The sequence below is a fragment of the Anthonomus grandis genome, chromosome 16 (assembly GCF_022605725.1).
Source record: "Anthonomus grandis grandis chromosome 16, icAntGran1.3, whole genome shotgun sequence".
Classification (NCBI taxonomy): domain Eukaryota; kingdom Metazoa; phylum Arthropoda; class Insecta; order Coleoptera; family Curculionidae; genus Anthonomus; species Anthonomus grandis.
In genome coordinates this window covers 15,352,507-15,373,595 of record NC_065561.1, presented here as the reverse complement: position 1 = coordinate 15,373,595, position 21,089 = coordinate 15,352,507, and the positions used below count along the sequence as shown (strand labels likewise).

At 33.9% G+C, this 21,089-nt stretch overlaps 2 protein-coding genes across 3 annotated transcripts; one reads left to right on the top strand and one right to left on the bottom strand.

Annotated features, from left to right (window-relative positions):
- Window positions 1–3,938: 3,938 nt before the first annotated feature.
- Window positions 3,939–12,080, top strand: LOC126745546 (transmembrane protein 11-A, mitochondrial). 2 transcript variants are annotated; one of them, XM_050453427.1, is made up of 5 exons: window positions 3,939–4,131; window positions 4,222–4,315; window positions 4,376–4,596; window positions 4,653–4,765; window positions 11,588–12,080. In XM_050453427.1, exons 2-5 carry the CDS (start codon window positions 4,287–4,289, stop codon window positions 11,759–11,761), a joined length of 537 nt encoding a protein of 178 aa, XP_050309384.1. In that variant the 5' UTR covers window positions 3,939–4,131; window positions 4,222–4,286; the 3' UTR covers window positions 11,762–12,080. The 2 variants fall into 2 exon arrangements, with proteins under 2 accessions (XP_050309384.1, XP_050309383.1); XM_050453426.1 differs by having other exon boundaries at window positions 3,940–4,131; window positions 4,373–4,596.
- A 108-nt stretch (window positions 12,081–12,188) lies between these two features.
- On the bottom strand, window positions 12,189–18,561 carry LOC126745540 (dehydrogenase/reductase SDR family protein 7-like). The gene is made up of 3 exons (XM_050453421.1): window positions 18,215–18,561; window positions 17,798–18,161; window positions 12,189–12,958 (listed from the first exon to the last, which is right to left on the bottom strand). Exons 1-3 carry the CDS (start codon window positions 18,383–18,385, stop codon window positions 12,495–12,497), a joined length of 999 nt encoding a protein of 332 aa, XP_050309378.1. The 5' UTR covers window positions 18,386–18,561; the 3' UTR covers window positions 12,189–12,494.
- Between the last annotated feature and the right edge of the window lie 2,528 nt (window positions 18,562–21,089).

The following is a 21,089-nucleotide window of genomic DNA, read 5'->3' as shown; positions in this document are numbered from 1 at the left end:
CATATACACTTATCTTATAGTCCAATGGTCACAGTGCTTAAAAATTTATCAACTGAACTTCTATTAAATGAACAAAATTAGATACTTGGATTATCTATGGGGATCACGTCTTCAAATTCCTCACTTATAGTCCAGGTGTACTACTAAAAACTTAATAATGTCGATGAACTTTCATCTTCAATGATACTCTTGGATTACATCGTTAGTTATAGTCCAGGCTTACCAGTAGTAAGAAAATTTATTAATAGGACAAAATTGGACTTAGACAGTCTAATTATACCATGGTATCCTTATCAATAGTCGATCGAACAAATCTGTACTTTTTTTACTTCCCAGTCGTGACAAGTTATTCTCCGTTAACAATAGTGAAGATAGATCTAAGCTTCATAGACTTCCATAAACTCCAAGACGTTTTGAATTTCCCGCCCTTGTCAATAGCCGATCGAACAGATCTCTACTTTTTTTAATTCCAAGCTATGACAAGGTATTCTCTGTATATAATAGTGAAGATAGATAAATAATTATAAAAGATAAATTCCAGGACTAACCAATATTCTTTATTTTACTTTCGACACGTGCTTCGCTAACGATGTTATCATCTTCAGGGGGAGATTAAGAGTCTAAAAAACTAAATTAAAAAAAAAGTTTTAATTTTCTCCCGAAGATGCTAACATCGTTAGCGAAACACGTGTCGAGAGTAAAATAAAGAGTAACGTATAGCTATCGTGAAAAGGTATTACGAAAATGCGCAATCGGTTAGAGCATGTTATCGTGCTCTTAGAGAAGATTTTGGCCATCGTGGACGGCCTTCTGAGCTTGCAATAAGGCGCACAATTAATAAGTTTGAACGGGAGTACACTCTTCTGGATAATAAGCCACCAACGCGACAAAAAAGTGCAAGGACCGCTGAAAATATCGCCGCTGTAAGAGAAAGTGTTGACGCGAATAACAATGTGTCTGTTTTGCGCCGTTCTCAGCAATTAGGCATTTCACCAATGTCTCTGTGGCGCATTTTGAAGAAAGACTTAGGCCTACATCCATATAAGATGGTTCTAATTTAAGAATTGAAGCCTGCTGACCATGGTTTGCGAAGAACGTTTACCGACTGGGCCCTGTTGCAGTTGGAACAAAATGCCGATTTTGGGAAACAAATCATCTTTTCAGATGAAACCCATTTTTGTCTTAGTGGCGTTGTCAATACGCAAAATTGCCGCTTCTGGTGTCAGAACAATCCCCAGAAATTAGTACAGGTGCCATTAAAACACCCGTTAAAAGTGACTGTGTGGTGTGGTTTGCATGTCTGTGGAATTATCGGTCCAAACTTTTTTGAGGATGCAGGGGGACAGTCAACAGAGAGCGCTACCGCGACATGATAACATATAAAAAGAACGGAGCAACATCACACACCGCCCGAGCCACAATTAAATTATTAAGAGAGCGTTTTGAAGATCGAATAATTTCGCGACATGGCAATATCAACTGGCCACCAAGGTCCTGTGATCTTACTCCCCTGGACTTTTTTCTTTGGGGATATGTGAAATCGAAGGTGTATTCTAACAATCCTCAAACCATCAATGAGTTGAAAGTTAACATAACTAGGGTTATTCCCGAAATTCAGCCCAACTTGTTAGAAAAAGTGATTGAAAATTGGGTTTATCTTCAAAACGTCTGCCGCCGTAGCCGAGGTGGACATCTTAATGATATTTTGTTTAAAACATAATGTTTTCTTTTTTATTTTTTAGCAATTTAAACTTATATCATTCTTATTGGTAGACCCTATATCCTGACTTTTGGTATATTAACTTTAGGGTTCCTAAGGTCAATCTAAGGATTCTTTCACATGATATTTTCTGCATTAATAATAAGAGGCCATCGCCTGCTGTCTTCATGCTTGTAATATGATATCTAAAGACATATTTTCGGATTTATTTAATAGACAGTTCTTGCAGCTTAAAAACAAGCTCAAGCTATATCAGGATCGTAATCCCATTTAGATGTCTATCATTATTTAAGCGATCTTTTTTTTTTGATCCCTTAAAAAGATGTATTTGAAATGTGTAATTTTTTCACCGAAAAACGTTTTTCCTTAATTTCAAACTATACTAGCATCTTGTTCTTGTCCCATACATCATGAAAATACCGGGATGTAACGGGATATGAGCAGGTCTGAGGGAATGCGAGCACTTTGAAAACTCGCAAAAATGCCACTTGTGACGATTTTTTTAAGACAGGTAAAGGAGAGTAGCTTTGACATAAATTTATCGCGCCACATCTTAATTTTCGAAGGCTTTAATGAGATCTAGAAAGACTGCGCCAGATTTTACACCTCGGTTAGCTCTTTGCAGGAGAGCTTTGTAGACTTAGACGGGTGGTTTGGTAAAGGGTGAAGAATATATGGTACGTTTTTGTAAAAGGCAATAAATTCGACTTATTTTATGGGTTAATATGTATATTGCGTTATACCTATGTCAAATATTGTAAAACGGTTTACTGAAAATAAATAAACAAATAAATGCATTAAATATTTTTATTATTGAAAACATAAGCTAACGCATTACATTACAAATGAAATCAATCAACTTAAAAATGCTTTATTGTATAAACACTCTTACTTACAAAGATGAAAAATTAATTTAAATTATTAAGTTGAATTTGAAATAAATTTTAAATAGAACATATTAAAGAACTAATACTTAAAATAAGAATTATTAATAAAAGAAGAAACAAATAATAAATTAATAATAAATGAATAAGCCCCCATAGAGGTGTTTAGTTACTAGTCTGGTGTTTAGTGCTTAGTTACAAGTCTCCCACTCTCCAAACTCTTCACTTTTCATATATGATTGAACAAGCATCATATATGACGTACAAGAAGTCTTGGGGATGAGTAATATCCCAAATTATCATTGCTAAATCGTGGTACTCGATCTATATTATTAAATCGTCCTTTATATTTCTTGTCGACCATATTTATTGTGAATAAAATAAAAATGTTAATTTTATGTCCTGTCAATGTTAAAACTATTTCACAAATAAAGAGATGTCTTTAGTGCTTTCTAGGACCAACCCCACACAAGTATCTTATAGCTCGTTTTTGAAGTACAAAAATTGACTGCATTAATTGGTTGCTCGCCAAACCCCATAATTGTACCTTATACCTTAACTGGGACTCAATTAAAGCAAAATAAAAACCTGTCTAGAAATCATGTCCCAGATTTAACCTTACTGCCCTTACGGCATGGCATGATCATCAAACATTAACTTGGTATCCATGAACAGTCCCAAAAAATTAGTTTTTTTGTATTGAAACATTGTTTAAGGCTACATTTGCTACTGAGCATTTTAAATTTAAGATATTGGTTTTTCTTTTTAACTTGTTGCACATAATAATACCCCTCCATTATTGCTTTAACATCTTCATTAATAGTATTTGTTAATATTTTGGTATCTGCTCCCAACCATAAGACTGAAGTATCATCAACAAACCAAGAGAATTCAAGCACTGAGCTTTGGGAAACTCCATGCTCAATGCTCGGGTTTGGCAATAGATCACTTAATCCCCTAACAATTTATTGCCGAATAATCAAATAAAATTGTATCCAGGTTAAACTGGCCCCTCTAACAAGGGCATGAAGGATCTACACAATGAAAAGCCTTGGTGAAATCACAGAACACCGCCGCAGCCATCCCTCCATTATTCAGACCGATGTATGGTTTCTCCGGGAAATTAAATATTGCATCGCAAGTATTTTTATTAGTTTAGAACTCAAATTTCCTAATATTTAACAATTTATGCTTTTGAAGAAAATCCATAAAAATAGATCATGTACATTAGCGTCCTCTACTGTATTCCACCTAAACATTTGACAATTCGTCTCCTCTTTTTCCGTTCCTCTTAACACTAAACAGCTGATTGTGACAGTTCGTTTCGCGGGTCTGTCAAAGTCAAACTGTCCAAAGATTCCGCATGCCATTGTTTAGCCAGTTTATATTTTTTCAGGTATTTTTGGGACTTTTGGCATTGTCACTCATTTTCTTTGTATTCCCGGTCTAAAATAACAATCAGTAATTAAAATACCTTAAATTATCTGAGCATAGATAATGATAATCCGTCCATTTTAAACCAAATAGGTAAGCAAGAACTATGTAATCCTATAAATATTTATATCATTAAGTTTTATATATTAGCACTCACCTTGATGATTCAATAAATTTTTTTAGCAATTTGAACCTAACAATACATCACAATAAAGCAAGCCACTAAAAAATAGCTTAAAAAAACCACTATGGACGGTGGTGGAGATAGGTTAGAGGAGTAAGTGGCATAACTCAAAAAAAAAATGATACCCTTACTAAAAGTAATAATTTTCAGAAGGGTCCTTCACCCCAGTAATATTGCGATTATTAGAGAGGTTTACGATGGACCAGACTCACAGGACATGTTTGTTGTTGAGCTTGAAAAGGCTTTGGAGTCTCGTTGTTCTATTATTGTCATTGAGCCTTCCCAGTTAGGTGATGAAACTGCTCGGTGGATCACAGCAGGCAACTATTTACATAAAATGGCTGTTATTAGTGGCTTCTCAAGTGTAGTAACTGGTATGGCATAATTTCTGTAAAGCTGGAATTTGGACAAATTGATAAAATGATTTCAGGATTTGTTTGGCCTCATAATTTTGTTCCTCAAGCACCACTTGCAATTTTTTCAGTATTATGTACAGGATTATATACTGCTTCATGGCAATTTGATCATTGTGTCAAATATCAAGTAAGTCACTTTTAAATAAGTTAAGTATTAAGGATCATGTTATTTTATTGCCTTCACTTTTGTCTTGATCTCAGCTTTTTGGGGAAAAATAAGACACAATTTAAATTTACATAAGAAAAAATTAATTTATTTATTGAAAAAATATGAAACTCTTTATTAAATATGACAAGTTGATTGGTACAAATTTATTTATTCAATAATAATAATATTCTGGAAGATAGCTATAAATCTTGTGTAGAAGTTTTGTAAATTTTTGTAAATATTATAATTACAGAAAACTTACAATTTACTCTTAAAATTTAAACAAAATACATACATATAATGTGTTGAAATAATGAGAAAAACAAAAAGACCATAAAAATGCAACACAAGAAGTCGACAAAAAGATCCATAAAACTAAACATCAATAGGAACAGAGCACTGATAAATTACATAACTAATACTTCATATATGCAGCAATGCATAAGGCCAGATGTTGTCATTCAGGTACTCCTCAATGCTGTAATAAGCCTTAGGTAGCAATTTTCTTTTAAATGATTTCAGATCAAGAATATTTCTTATGGAGAGAAGAACATGGTTATAGATTTTTCGGCTCAGATAAATCAACAAAATTAATTTAATGCTAACTGAGTTTACACTCATTCATGTTAAATTAGTAAACATACAATTAGTAGTTATCATCTTTCTTATGTTTTAAAAGGTATCATATGATTTGTGCTACAAAAGCATCATCAGACCTAAATTTATGGTATACAAGTTTCAAGACTTTTAAAATGTATACAAAGTTTTTCCCAAAATGACTAACACAAAGCAATAACAAATAAATCAAAAATAAAGAACTAAAGTAACTTACACTAAGTTCACTTCAATGACATCTAACTTCTGCTTGTTTCCAAATAATTGCAGTGATCTTTTTACAATAAAACCTGGCTTTTTTAACTGTGGTACTTGCAGCAAAGGAATTGGTTGCCCTGATGAAACATGTGTTGCCAAGTGTACATCTACTTCACAACCATATCCCTTATGAGTAGTCCCACCTTTTTTTTTCCATGTAGAGTCATGCTAGCAGAGAATGCCAGTAATATTTTCTAGTCTTATTTATTTATCTTATTTGATATTATTAGGCTTAGTGGAATGTGCTACACCATCATTCTACTTGTTCCTTGACTTGTTCTGCTGTTGTATTATGAACAAAAACACTTTTCCCAATGCCATATACTGCATTGAATTCCAATGCAGTTATGAATTAAATGTTGAAGTTCTTAACTCAAAAGCCTCAATCGTTCTTGATGTCCCAAGTGGAAGAGATTTTATCACTGTTCCCGCCATAATACATCCAAATATTTCCTGCAAATATAATGAGCTAACCTAACTAAAAGTTGTCAAATGGACATTGTTGCTATTTTCCCAATACATTAATAACAGGAGCTCCTCTCTCCTTTTTTTAAATAAAGGAGAGACAGTAGAAAGCAACATGTAATTGGCTCAAGACTTCAAAAACTAAGAGTTTTATACATTTGGCAGAATTTCCTTTTTTGATCATCAGGTTATATACCATTTTAAATTTTTAGAAAATTTGTCTGCAGTATGAAATGTATCATGGACCCCAGCAGATTTAAAATTTTTGGTCAGAAATACAAGGTGGCCCAAACTTTGCTTTTTGATGCTATAAGAGATTCAATTTTTAAATTATTTGTCATTTAAAGGTCATGAAATGCTGTATTCATAGATGTTTTTTCCAACACAATATAATAAATTGAGTAATGTAACAAATAACAAGATCAAACTCATTAAATGCTTAAATAACTAACAATCTAATTCTATCTGAAAGGATAGATTTGAAACTGTTTAGTGATGCCAAACAGATGCCAACATCAAACCACAGCTGAACATCATTGAACCAGTTGCATGCTCTATTTATGGGCTCATTATTGTCCAAATTAATTTGTAACAATAAAGGTTAACTCTTTATCAACACAGGCCCCCCCAGGTCATGAACTACCATTTGGACGTGTGGTATCGTTTGAGGAGCAGAGTTGCAAAACGCAGTTTGTCCAAATTTTTACATTTTGAACTAAAGGTGGCGCAACATTTTGTACGATTTAAAATATATTGCGAAAATCCCCTGAACATGCAAAATGCATTTAGTCCATCACCTTTAGACAAACAAAAAGTATTTTGTCCACAAGACAAACAAATCGAGTTTGGTCCAGATGTAAACATGTTTGTTTCATAACCTTTCGGCTGTCGGTGTGGTTTTAGTTTATGTACAAGTATTTTGTGTTTGTTTCATAACTTTTTCGTGAAGTTTAAATCACAATGGAGTCTGTAGATGGTGAGCACATTGTTAGTGACCGGAGCAGCCGAAAGCGACAAATTAATTTAACAACTAGAGAAAGAAAAAAACAAGTGAGGTATGAAAATTTTTTGCAGATGGGTGTGGAGGACAAAATAAAAATAATCATGTTGTGCATGCTTAAATGTTTTGGCTTCAAACGTTTTCATGTGAGCAGATTAGGGACATAGAAATAATATTTCCAATTAGAGGTCACTCTTATCTCCCCGCCGCTCGTATCTTTGGACGCATTGAAAAAAACTTAAGGTCTCATAGTATTATAAAAACTCCAGATCAATATTGGGATATCTACACCAAAGTGGGTGGTGTACAAAAACTTGGAACTGACTGGCATTTACTTGACATAAAAAACTTTTGCTGCATCTGAAAAAAGTGACTGGCATTCATTCTTGTCGAAGACTTTTGTTAAAGAAAAAAAGTTCCACCCATAATATTTTGCTGAAAACTGACTTACTATATTGCAATTTAGATGAGACCAAAAAGTTTCAATCACTCCTAAAACCACGAGCAAGATTCGATCAAATAGAATTACAGGAATTAGCTTTGGGTCATAAAATAAAGGGAAAAAAAGTAGATAGTTTAAAAAAATTATTGGCATCATTATCTGGAGAAAACTGGAATCAGGATCCAGAATTGGAATGGTTAATTCCAATTTTAGAAGGCCAGTGTGAGGTTGAAACCAATGTTGAAGAAAGTGAGGACTGTGACTGTAACGATACGAAAGATGTTAATTTCATTTGAGTTTGTTAAAAAATAAAAATACTGCTTAAAGAAAATGGTTCTTCATTTTTTGGTGATAATTTTACCCAAAAAGTTTTTCCAAATGACAATCAAAAGGCATTTTGTCCACTATAGACATGCAAATAGCATTTTGTCCATATGTTTTTCTAAAATACCAAAGTTACTTTTGCTTCTTCTAGTCTGCCATTCTAGTATTTACTTATCCTAAATTTTCCTAATTTTTTGGTAAAAGTCCTAACTCGGTAAGTAAGACCGATTCGTAGCACCAGTTTTTGATGTTTCCTGAAAATTTACAATTTGGACAAACCGCATTTTTGCAAGTCTGCTCCTCATTTAATGTAACCAAAGTAAATCTCAAGAAAATTGACATCTTATTACATTTCATGGGCCAGTAGTAGATACTGGCTGCCAATACTCATGGAAATGTCATTGATAAAAATCAAAAACAAAGATGGAGCAAGTTTGCTCCCCTGAGGGGCACCACTTGAGGCAATGTCGATAGGTAGATGATCTGAATCCTTTAAACTCTACAAATTGCAGTCTATCTAATGAGTATTAAAAAATTATAAGAGATAACAAAGATATGACTGGATCACACATAAACTCAATATATAAGAATGGCACAGATAAAAGACTACTCATTCTTTATATTTATAAAATTAGAAGGATTTTGGATGATTTAGCCTAAGGAATATAAAATTTTTCAGAAAAATCTGACAAGTGCTAACTGACGGGAAAAAGGGGGAATGTCAATTTTCTCAATTTTTCAGTTTTGCATCGCTGGATGCACCTTTCAATATGATCTTTTTTACAGCCTAAATTGCACTGCAATAACGAGGATGGTCAAGATTTTATCGCGGTTTAAAAATATAGCATACACGTGAAAAAGGGGGAATGTCAAACCGAAACAGCAAAAAAAGGGGGAATGTCAATTCGCAACATTGGAATTTATGATTGAAATCTGTACGATACTATGCAGCGTAACACGTTTTGTTTCGTCAGTACATGTTTGTTTTTAACCTTGGTGTTACTACGGCATTCTTTTCTGAGTTTTCGTGATTTAATTATTGAAATAATGGAAGAAACAGATATGAATAGTGAAGTGGACGATAAACAAGCAAAGACAAGTAAGAAACGGAAAATATTTGGGAGAATGAGTGACGTTAAAAAGGAATTGCTGGCATCAACCCACGAAATTGGACCTGATTGTAATAGTGTACGATTACAATGTTTCCAAATTGTAACAGAAAGAGCTAGGATTGATATAATAACAAAATTTAATAAAATGACGGTAAATGAAAAGAACAGTTATTTAAGTGGGCTTATACAAGTGAGTACAGTTTTTCAACATAGGCCTAGACAAGCTGAAGAAAATGCTCTGTTACATGACTGTTCATATTCATATCGTGTGCGAGTAAATAGTGAAGGAGGTATCATCGAGGTTCCGGTATGTTATAAGGCGTTCCGTTCTTTACATGGAATTTCAAAGAAAAAAATTGAAGTTATTCAATGATACATTAAAAGAGGTGTCCAGCCTAAAGACGGTCGTGGTCAACATCAAAACCGGAGAAATCGTATATAACTAAAGACACCTTTGACGCAGTTTGCACCCACATTAAGTCTTTTAAAGGTCGACTCAAAGAGGACCTATTTGCCACCCGAGTTGAATGTCAAAAAATGTACAATATGTACAAAATAAAGTACCCGGGTAATAAAGTGTCGTACGAAAAATACCGCAAAATTTTTACTGAAAACTTTAATATAAGTTTTGGGTATCCTAGACAAGATACGTGCAGCACTTGTGACTAATTTGCTGCAGAAGTTTGTACGATTGAAAATGGACTCAAAAGTTATTCCGATGGTAGCAAGGAGAAACTGAAAGCTGAGGGAAAATTAAGAAAGCTATCAACAGAAAACAAACTACACCTGATAAAGGCCAAGACGTTCTATGCTCGAAAACGCCAGTCACGGTTAGACAGTCAGAAGTCAATTAGTCGAGAATCTATTGCAATGGACTTCCAAAAGAACTTACCTGTGCCGAATATTACCACAAACGACGTATATTACAAAAGGCAATTGACGTTTTGTATGTTTAAAATCCATGTCCTTTCCAATGGCGAGTCGTACTTTCATGCCTATGACGAAACGGTTGCTTGCAAAGGAGCAAATGAAGTTTCTTCTTTTCTTTTTTATTTAGTAATGGTGCAACTGGATCCCGCCGTTAAAGAACTGAATATTTTTTGCGACTCCTGCTGCGGCCAGAATAAAAATTGGACAATTTTTCGGATTGTTCATTATTTGGTTTATCATGGCAAACGATTAGAAGATTAAAATGCACTTTCCAATAAGAGGACACTCATACCTGGAGTGCGATCGTAATATGGCTAACATTAACCAAAATAAATGGGTTGAGTTACCTAAAGAATGGGTTGAAGAATTTGAAGGTGTTCGCTCAAAGCCATCGCCTTTTCGTGTAACTGAAGTTGAAAGTAACGTGGATGGACTCAGTTCTTAGACCAACACTACTTGAAGAAATGTCCATTTCAGTCTAGGCCTATAAAGGAGTTAATTGCTGAAAAGGAGCACCACGCATGTTGAAACACAGACTTACGTATAATAGATATTGGGATGGTTATGTGATTAATAAACCAGGTTCAGTTCTACGCTCAAATAATCCTAAAGTACTATCAGGACAATTTATTCTTCCTGACGTTGCATACCAAGGTGAGCTATATTATTATTTTTGATTTGTTTTACGAACATTGAATACCTACCATTTCTTTGTCAGGGCAACATGCAGTCTTTAAGTTAATTGAAATTTGTTTTGTTTCGAAACTTCATAGATCCTTTCTCTTTCTTTACGGAACCGTTGCCAATAACGTTTGAAAAGTATAAGGACCTTCAAGATCTTAAAAAATTCTGTGGGGAGGAAGCTCAAAAGTTTTATTCCCATCTTCCATGCAAGGCTCCAAAACCAAAAGCTAGGAGGAAGCAAAAGGCTACTCCGAAACCAGAATCTACAAAGCAGCGGCCTAAACAAAGCAAACCCACGGTTGCAAAAGGGGCATCAATGCGAAAATCTAGAAAATAGGCCATTCATTTTCTTTTCCAAACGAACATCGGACGGTGGCAGTTTGCTGTTTTTTTAATTTTTTCATATTTTTCATTTTTTCTGTAATAACTTATATTTTCGTTAGTTTCGTTGTATTTTTTTAAACATGAAAAATAAATACCAACTTGTTGAGTTATTGACATTCCCCCTTTTTACATAAAATAATTAGTAAGTATTTAACAAAACATATTTTGAAACAATCAAAACATAAGTATTATTAGAAAATAGTATGATTATTAGAAGCACCATATAATCTTTTAAACACAAAAAAACAATTATTACTTTAATAAAAATACTTTTTTAGTAGCATTAGATTGAAAGTTTAAAAACCTTTTTTCTCACATAAGTTAAAAATTCACTGCCCCCTTTTTTCCGTGTACCCTTCAATTATTTCACTTAGGTATACAATATGCTTAGATTTTCACATAGAATATCTAAAAATGTAATAATACATAAGCTGTTCCTTAAAAATTAACGAGGTTAACAACACCGAACTCTCGGTATAACCAAAGTGCGAAAACTATTAAAACATTTCAGTACTGTCCTCCAATGACCCTAACGTGAACACTGTAACTGGATGTAATAAAGTTACTTAATTTTTTTTCTCACCTAGGTTGAAAGAGATCCAGGAAAACTTGCTAGACTTCCAATACTTAGTGCCCTAACAGCGACATCTCCAGTAGTATTAGTACGAAAAGACGACACGCGCAGAAAAATCTTACATTGTACAGTCTCAGTAGCCGCAGCAGCTTTATGTGTTTATAAGTTGTATGGGTCCGTTAAGTAAATTATCGCCATTCACAGTAGAAATTTTTTGAAAAAGGTAGGAGAATGTTTGTAGTTGAGATTTTATGGCCTGTTAAATTGGGAGATCATTTGTCATAAATAAGAAAATATGAATTTGTATTCTCGGTTAATGATGCATTTTCGGCATTTATTTACAATGATTTCTGTCTATAGGCCAATGATTTTATTGAATGTTGATATGTTACAAATTTTCAAGTTAAATATTGTTTTATGTAAATATATCCTTGTTAGCAAAATTATTTTATTATTGATTTCTGTACAAAACCCTCTTGTTTTAATATAAAGGTTGAAAAAATTCATTTGGTTCTTTTTTTTTGAGATTTATTATACAACATAAACAATAAAATATAAAAATTGTCAACAAAGTTGAAAAGTGAATCATTTTGCACATAAAAATAAAAAACAAATAAGATATACAGATATATTAAACATTTTGTGCTAAATACTAAACTTATAGAATTTTTTTAGAAGTGCACCTCCCAAATACATAACATACAGGTGTCCAAGGTAAATTTTTTTATAGAAGTTATTATTTTCTAACTGTTATTATGATGGAATACGTCGGAAAAACAAACTTACCAAACCAATTTTGTTGCACTTACCTTGAACCCCATATTTAATCACAAATGTGCCTCTATGAACCTACAAACTTAATATTATTCTACCACATACCAATACACCACTCAAAAGAATAAGTGAACTATCACCTACACCTATTTCTTTTTATTAGACAGTTCCTTCAAGCTAGCACTCCTAGCCCTCCTCTCCATCACCAAGAAATACAAAAAGGGCACATATCTCCTTAAAAATATGGCAATTTTCGGCAACAAAGTACACAAGATAATCTCCTTCTTCTTGGTTACAACAGCTTTGACAATTTCTTCTGCAGTATACTCGGGACTATATCCGGATTCAGTGGATTTATCCATTTCGCCATACGTTTGTCCACTCCCAGTCAAAGCGTTTAGAGAGAGTTCAGTTTTTATGTAGCCTGGGCTAACCATAGTCACAGAAATATTGTCTGATGCTACCTCCGCTCTGAGACTATCACAGAAACCTTGTAAGGCATGCTTAGAGGCACTGTAAGCTGAACGTTCTGGAAGAGCTACGAGGCCTTGTACTGAGCTGATAAATACTATTTGACCTTGTTTCTTTTTTAGCATATCCTGCAAAACAGCTGGAAAGAAATTGAAAAAATGTTTTAATAGAGCAAAAAAAAAGACATAAATAGGTCAGAGTATACATGACAAGGAATATAGGTTTCTATATTATACATGGTACTTAAAGATTAATCAAAATATAATAGGTAACAGGCATCCCAGAACACTTTGATTAAACCACATAGATGTTTTGATAGAAAACTTTAGAATATATAGAATAGCAATTCAATCTGCTGAGCTGGGTATGCAGAGAGCTTATTTCTGGGTTTGACAGTCATTAAAATGGACAGCTGTGCTATAACAAACTATTAATTCCAACATTAAAACTGGTGGAATCCCTGTCTCTTGGAACTTGAGTTGTGCCAGAGAATGGTGGTATCATCGGCAAACAATGTAAATTTGCCAGTTACCTACAGTTGTGGCAGATCGTTCACATAAATGAGAAAAAGTAAAGGACCCAGTACTGATCTTTGCGGAACACCCACATTTATATAAAGTTCCTTAGAGATACCACCATTAAATTTGACAGCCTGGACACGATTTGATAAGTAGGAACGAAACCAGTCAAGGGCAGTTCCTCTAAAACCATAGAGCTCCAGTTTCATCAGCAGCACTCTGTGACTCACACAGTCAAATGCCTTGGAGAAGTCACAGAATACCGCTGCTGCAACTTCACCAACATTCAGTCGGTTGTACAGGTGCTCTAGAAAGCTAAAGATAGCATCATTTGTGCTCACAGACTCACGCAAGCCAAACTGCTGAAGACTCAATAGGCCAAACCTATTTAAAAATGAAACCATCCTCACCTTAACAAGCCGTTCCACTATCTTGGCTAAAGTAGGCAATAACGCTATAGGTCTAAAGTTAGAAGGACAGTCGCGAGATCGCCACCCTTGTAAAGAGGAACAAACATTGCTCTTTTTAAGCACTCTGGGAAAACTCCAGACATAAATGAAAGGTTAATTGACTCGGCCAAGACTTGCAAAGCAACAAGAGGTAAAACAGAAAATATTTTAAGAGAAAGCCCATCCCAACCTGATGAACTCTTATTCTTAATATTAACCATTAACTGCTTAAGCTCTTCTACACTTGTGGGGGCAAAAAAGAAAGATTCGGCTACTACCACATTGCCGAGATAGCTCCTGGGATCTGTTTTTTGTGAGAGATTGGCTGCAAGGTTACTAGCAATATCACAGTAGAAAGAATTGAGGACATCGGAATCTAAGGTACTTGGAATAACCAAGACATTATTTTTGCCCCTTAGCTCATTTAAAATCTTCCAAGACTCTTTTGCTCTGTTGGAGGAATTATTGTTTCTGTAAATCTTGCAATATCTGTTATAATAATTTAAAAATGTTGCATTGTTCATAGCGTATTTCCTAATGTAAAAAAGAAAGCGCATATTTTTCCCAGATACTCGTAAACCCTTAGTATACCAAGGTTTTCTATTTCGTTTCCTAATATTGACAACAGGAAAAGCCGTGTTAAAATTGTTTAATACTATTTGATGAAAGCTATGCAGTGGGTTAACAGTAGTCAATACATTATTCCAACTTGACATATTGCAAAGCAAGGAGGATTTGCGGAAATTAGCTCTAGTATAAAGTCTATCGCGTGCAAACTTATTCTCATTAGCTGCACTATTAAGCTTTACTAATCCCACTATTGCCTCATGGTCAGACAAACTGGCATTGATTGTTGTACATTGATTTTTGTGTTGGTTAAAATTCGTACAGAAGTAATCTATCAGAAAATGCTAAAATCCGGGTTGGCTGATCCACGTGCATCTTAAAATTAAATGAGTTAAACAGATTAAAAAGCATTCGATTTGATCCATTAGATTTGTCTAAAAAAATTACATTAAGATCGCCAGTCAGAATCAACATCGCATTAACTGAAATGTCACTAAAGAGGATCTCCAACTTTTCTAAAAACAAATCTAAATTAGCAGATGGAGATCGATACAATCCTAAAATATACAAATTTAACTTACTGCTAAATACAATAGAAAACTCGCCCACCTTTTCAATCAATAGATGATCAAATCTGTCAATAGTAATAAACACAAATTTAGTTAAAAAAGCTTTCTCTAGCATAATAAGAGTACCACCATGTGTATATTGCTTGCGTGAAGATTTGGAAATTAGTACATAACCAGGGATATCAATAGGCTCGTCAGACCTCAACCAGTGTTCAACAAGAATTAACACACTAGGAAAATTAACCAATTCTAAAAATAGTTCCAATTCGCTAACTTTTGAACGCACAGATTGAACATTAAGAAATGCTAGGGAAACTTGATTATGGTGGGAGTTTCTATTAAAAAAGAAGATCGAATAGCAAGGGTGTCTATAGATTGGTCTAGTTGAGGCGTAACCGAAGACCTACCTTCGATCAAGGGTGTATCGCTGATTATCCCACTATTGCTAATACTAATTTGGATGACAGAAAAGTATTTTTAACATATAAAGATAAAAGTTTGCACATAGATTTGGCAGAGTGACGGTACCTAAAATTTTGTCTGACATCAGTAATTATTCTCACAAAAAAGTTATGGTTACAGATGAAAGAATTCATAAATTGAATTGTATTGTAATATCTGGTTTTTGAGCACTTATTAAAATCGCATTTAATACAAACAATTACATTAGTTATCCTGCCCATTGATAGCAAGGATTTTATTTGGGAAAAAGATAGCAATGTACAAGAAAAATCAAGACAAACAACAACAACATCATTCTTCATATAGTTAACAATTAGCGGAAACGCATAATTACATAAGGTCTGGGCTGTAACATTACTAAACACATAACCACAGGTGTTGTATAACGAGCTCAGAATACCTGAGAGAAGACAAACCTCTAGAATAGAATCACCATAAATTAGTACATTTGATTTTGCTCGTGGGTTGAAATGCGCTTTTGCTAAGCAGTTTGTAGATTTTGATTTAACATTTGTAGTCGTCAAATCTTTTAACTTACTGCTAGCGTTTCTATTTAGAGACAGGATATCCTTCTTCGCTTCAAGAGTTTTAATTGGTGTTAACATGTGCATATTAATACAATTTAAGCTTTCAATCTCTGTCTGCATACTCTTAATCTTGTTTTTGTGATATTCAGTTTCCTTTTCAAGCATTGTAATGGTATTAATCAAATTTTGATTAAGATCACTTAGCTCTTTTATCTTCTCTGAAAGTTCCTCATTTACTCTAGTATATGAATTCACTTGTAGCTGTAGTACTTCTTTGATTAATTCAGAAAATCTTTTTTTTTTACTTTTTAGATTTTTGAAGGGCTATGCCACACAGGTTCTATTTTATGATGAACCTATGTAAACGGTTGTCCATAATCGAGGCATAGTCCTATTTATCATGTATTTTGTAAGTTGTCCAACATATGTATATTATTATGCTACAATTTTGTATATGATTATTTATTTACCTTCTGATGAATAAATTTGTTTTGAATTTGAATATAACCTTATTCATAACACGATTGACTGTCCCACCCTTTTGGCTGGATTAAATTTTTGGGGTAACAAGAATAAACTCATTGATAGTCATTCATTGATTGATTGATTGATTCATTGATAGTCCTGTACTTCTTTCTGGTGTAAGTTTCATGGTGCCTAGGCTTAATGCTAGACATCCCCTAACATTCTTTCTGCCAAGGCCTCATACTAACATCCTGTTGAAATCGCCAATATATACAATATGTGCTATATTTAATCGGATCTGTCACATGTGCGATATAAATGTCTCTCTGGTTTATGTGATTTTCGATATCTTGGTGGATCATTACTCTTGGGATTAAGACCCATGTGTTTAAGTTATAGTTAGTAAGTATATAGCAGTTAATTTAATTTAATTTTGTTGAATATGTGATTATCTTGTTAAACTTTTATAATTGGGTTTTTATATCATATTAATAGTTATTTATTCTAATTTTTTGAATAACTTTTGAGATTGTGCCTTTACTTTACTTTTTTTCTTTTCTTTTCATTCTTTTAGGTTTGTGTGTGTTTTTTTTAACTATATTTTTCATTTTTTTGCAACTGTTTCCTGTTATTGGGCAAGTTGCCTGTTGGAAATAAAGGCTTATTATTAATAAACTCTAGGCATTTTAAATTATTTTATGTTAATCTCACTAGGACTAATATTTTGTTTAAATCCCCTATTAATATTATGTGTCAGAATTATATTAATAATAATTGACATGAACAGTCCCATATTTTTGTTGATAGTTTAAGGTCGATTATAGAAAGTCTAAAGTAAATAGGTGATGCAGAGTCTTTCTAATATGTATATTGATAGTCTGTTTAAGTACCTAGAATGTTAAGCATTTTTTTTTTTTAAACTGCATTCACAATATAGGTCTTAGGAGATCCAAAATCTCGACTATTTTAGGCATAACACTGTTAACATATCAGTACTTTAATATCTTCAGTATCATTCTAAAATTGTGTTTTTCTATTTTGGTTTATTCAAGTACGTACAATGACACTAATTTTATAATAATTCTTTTAATAAAATTGAATTGAAAACAGCTTATTACCACTAAGCAAGATTCACTGCAGGTTGTATAATTAAATGCCTCAGTGATTTCAACCTTTGGTACATAATATATAGCACAAAATTATAGTTTTAAAATGTAGCGGACCTTGCATTTGAAACATTCAATAAATGAAAATATGGTGAACTTTTCTAAAAAGGGTATTCTAAAACTTGTCTAAATGGTTGAAAGCAAAGACATGACTTGTACACATCTTAGCGAGAAATGAACTACATATATTATTTATAATGCTTGAAACTAAATGAATCTTATTACTTGTATATTCTAGATAATAACAGAACCTACCTTTTGTCAGGGCAACAGTCCCAAAATAATTCACAGCCATAATTCTCCTATCTACATCCACACTAGTGTCTTTAACTCGTCCTCTGTGTGAAATACCCCCATTATTTACCAAAATATCTATTCTTCCTGTTATAGAAAGTATCTTATCAACATGATTTGCTAAATCTTTAGTCTCACTTAAGTCCAATGGTATTATTATCGGAGGATGAGTGGTGTCTTTACAGTGAGTATGTAGCAAATCAGTTCTAACCCTTTCAAGTTCTTGTCTCCTCCTTGCACAGAGCACCACTTGTGCTCCATGTTTATAAAACTCATGGGCTAAAGCCTCTCCGAGCCCTGAACTTGCTCCTGTTATTACTACTACCTAGACAGGTATGACATTATTAAGATGTTAGTTTATAATTGCTTTTTATTTACCTTTCCAGCCATGTCATTATATCCCTTCTTAAGGCAAGTTGAGCTAATCATCTTGAAAACGATCCAGGGAATGGTTACGGCAAGACTGATGGGCCCCACAATGTTGAAATTCGAAAACAGAGATTTCAGTTCACTCATTTTGTTCTCTATTGCTAATTTTAGTACGAACATTAACGATAAGTTAGAGCAGATTTTTTAATTAGCACTTAACAAACATGCATGCTATATTTTATGGTTTAAAGTCCAAATTATTCAGGTTTTGTGGGAACTATATTATCATTATTATTAATTACATACAGTATGAAATTGACGTAAACAAGAAACGAAACAGCTGATTGGAGTTTGTTTGTTTATGTTTTTTGATACCTAAACGTGAAGGTCAAGCGATCCAGTTGCGCAACGTACGCGCTTTTGCGATTTTTCGTCAAACTCGCATCATTATGGGAATTACTACCCAGCAACAAAATGAATACTATAACAATGATTGCTCACCTGATTAACTAATTAACGAACTTATTTCAATAATTTTTTAGTAATATAAGCAATACACCTAAAGATCTTGCTAATATTTTTGTTTAACTGTTGCTACATATTATGTACCACATTAATAATAATGTGCTAAGTTCAAATCAAATGATGAACATTTAAATAATTGTGAGGACATTTTTAAACCAAAGAGTTATGTGCTGAGATCACTACCTAGAAATAAACAAAAACTAAGGAAAGTAGAAAATTCGTCTGATAGAAACTTGTGCAAACAACGAAGTACAAAAGTAGAAGGGAACCTCGAAGATGAGAACCATCGCTGTAGACTTAGCAGAAACTCTAAAGGCTTTAGAAATTAACAACGAATACTCGGAGAAATCAGATATTAATACAGGAAAAATAATCAGAAATGCGTGTTTTGTCATAAAATGGTAATTAATCTAGCATACAAAATAGATGTACAGTCATCTGGGGTGTAGTCGGACACAAAAATTGAAAATAAAAAGTTTCCCACGTCTCTAGATGAAAAAAAAATATTATTTTGGATATGAGGAAAACACAATAATTGAGAAACATAAGATATATTCATAAGCATTTGTTCACAAAATAAATAAACCAAACTTTGTTAACCGAAAAAATATTCTCACAAGAAATAAAAAAAACATATTAATTAATTATTATAATAATATATTATTCTAAGAAGTGCTTATATTACCCGGAAATTTAAATTGGTATCGGCCCCTTCGTGAGTCTTTTACAGATCTGAGAACAAGCGTTAGTTGACGTCTTTCAATGACACTTTCGTCTTTAGTTTGGGGCTAAGTATAATAATCTCCCACCTGGGAAGATTTCTCAGAGAATAAGTGCTTTCTCAGAAAATAAACCATATATGTATCTTGATCCAAAACTTCCTTGACACAGGCGACATAGTTTTTTATTGTCTGTAAGTTGGTCAATTTTATTATGACAAAGGTGTCAGTTGTTATAATTGCGGCTTTTGGATCCTCAAAAGCACCCTGGACTTCGTTATTATTTCCGCTTTGATTATTTTCTCCATTAAGTTCATTTTCTTTTTCGCTTTCACCATCAAATCGTTCATCGGCTTCATCCTCATTTGACAGATGTAGTTCATATGATGAAGCTGATGATGAAGAGGAGATCCTTCTGTTTGGATGTTGTATAGCTTTTCCGGGAGCCACATTGAGCTTTTCGCCTCTTCTACGCATCGGTTCTTCCGTAAATTGTTTATCTTGAAGTAAGCCAACGAACGTTTCAGACCATTAATCAGGAACATCATTCTGAGCATTTGGAACTGGAATTTTGTTTAACACTATTTCCGGATTCAAGGGAAAGATTCCACATGCTCGAAATCCCGACTTGATGGTCTGCTGCATTGTAGGTTCCATGGCAATGTGGTTTTAAAAACTCTGGGAAACTCTGATTTAGGAATACATCCCTTATTTTGTAATTTCCAATCTGTTAATGCAGCCCGCCATTTTTTCTCCAATGGGGAAAAAAAAGCCACGTCTAAAGGTTGAAGAAGGTGCGTGGAATTTGGCGGAAATTGAGGAATGTAAATCTTTCACATTCCTCAAGAACATGTAAAGACACATGGCTTGACAGATTGGCGCCTATTATTATTTTTGGGCCTTGGAGATTTTTCAAATATGGCAACGCAATCATATCAAACCAGTCTTCAAAAGTGGGCCCGTCGAACCATCCGCTTTTTGTACGGTTGTAGAAAGCGCCTTCTACTCCCGCTTCCACCCACGTGGGATATAAATGTGTAGCTTTATAAACTGTGTAAGGCGGTAGTAATTGGCCAGATGCAGAAATAGCCATCATGATAGAGATGCTGCTTTTACTTGAATCCATTATTATCTCCGCTCGTTTTGAGCCTTTACGACACAACACTTTAACACGACCCGGGTCATCACTCATGTTAGTTTAATCGTAATTGACGATGTTCGTATCTGGCACTCCCTCCAACGTGTCCCTCAAATTCGAAAAATATTCCACAATAGTTTCTCTATTCACTTTTGCTCTGACACGTTTAATGTTTTGTGCGAGTCGCTCAGTTAGACGCTTGTTTCGATTCAAAAAAACAATAAAACCACTCTTGCCCTGGCATATTATCTCGGAACTTCGCTATCCTCATTCCCTTACGATCCAAATAGCTCTTGACAACATGTCGTATATCGGATCGTGTGAGGGGAAAGCCCCATTCACTAAATTTTTGAATTCCCTCTGCCAAAAATCGTTCATCCTCTGCCGAGAGTGCAGTTTGCCCACCTTGTTTTTTACTGTGCTTATTTTTTAGCTTATCGCTGATGGTTGATTTCGGTTGATCGCCCGTTCCAAGGTCTCTGGCGTATAGGTCATAAACTGG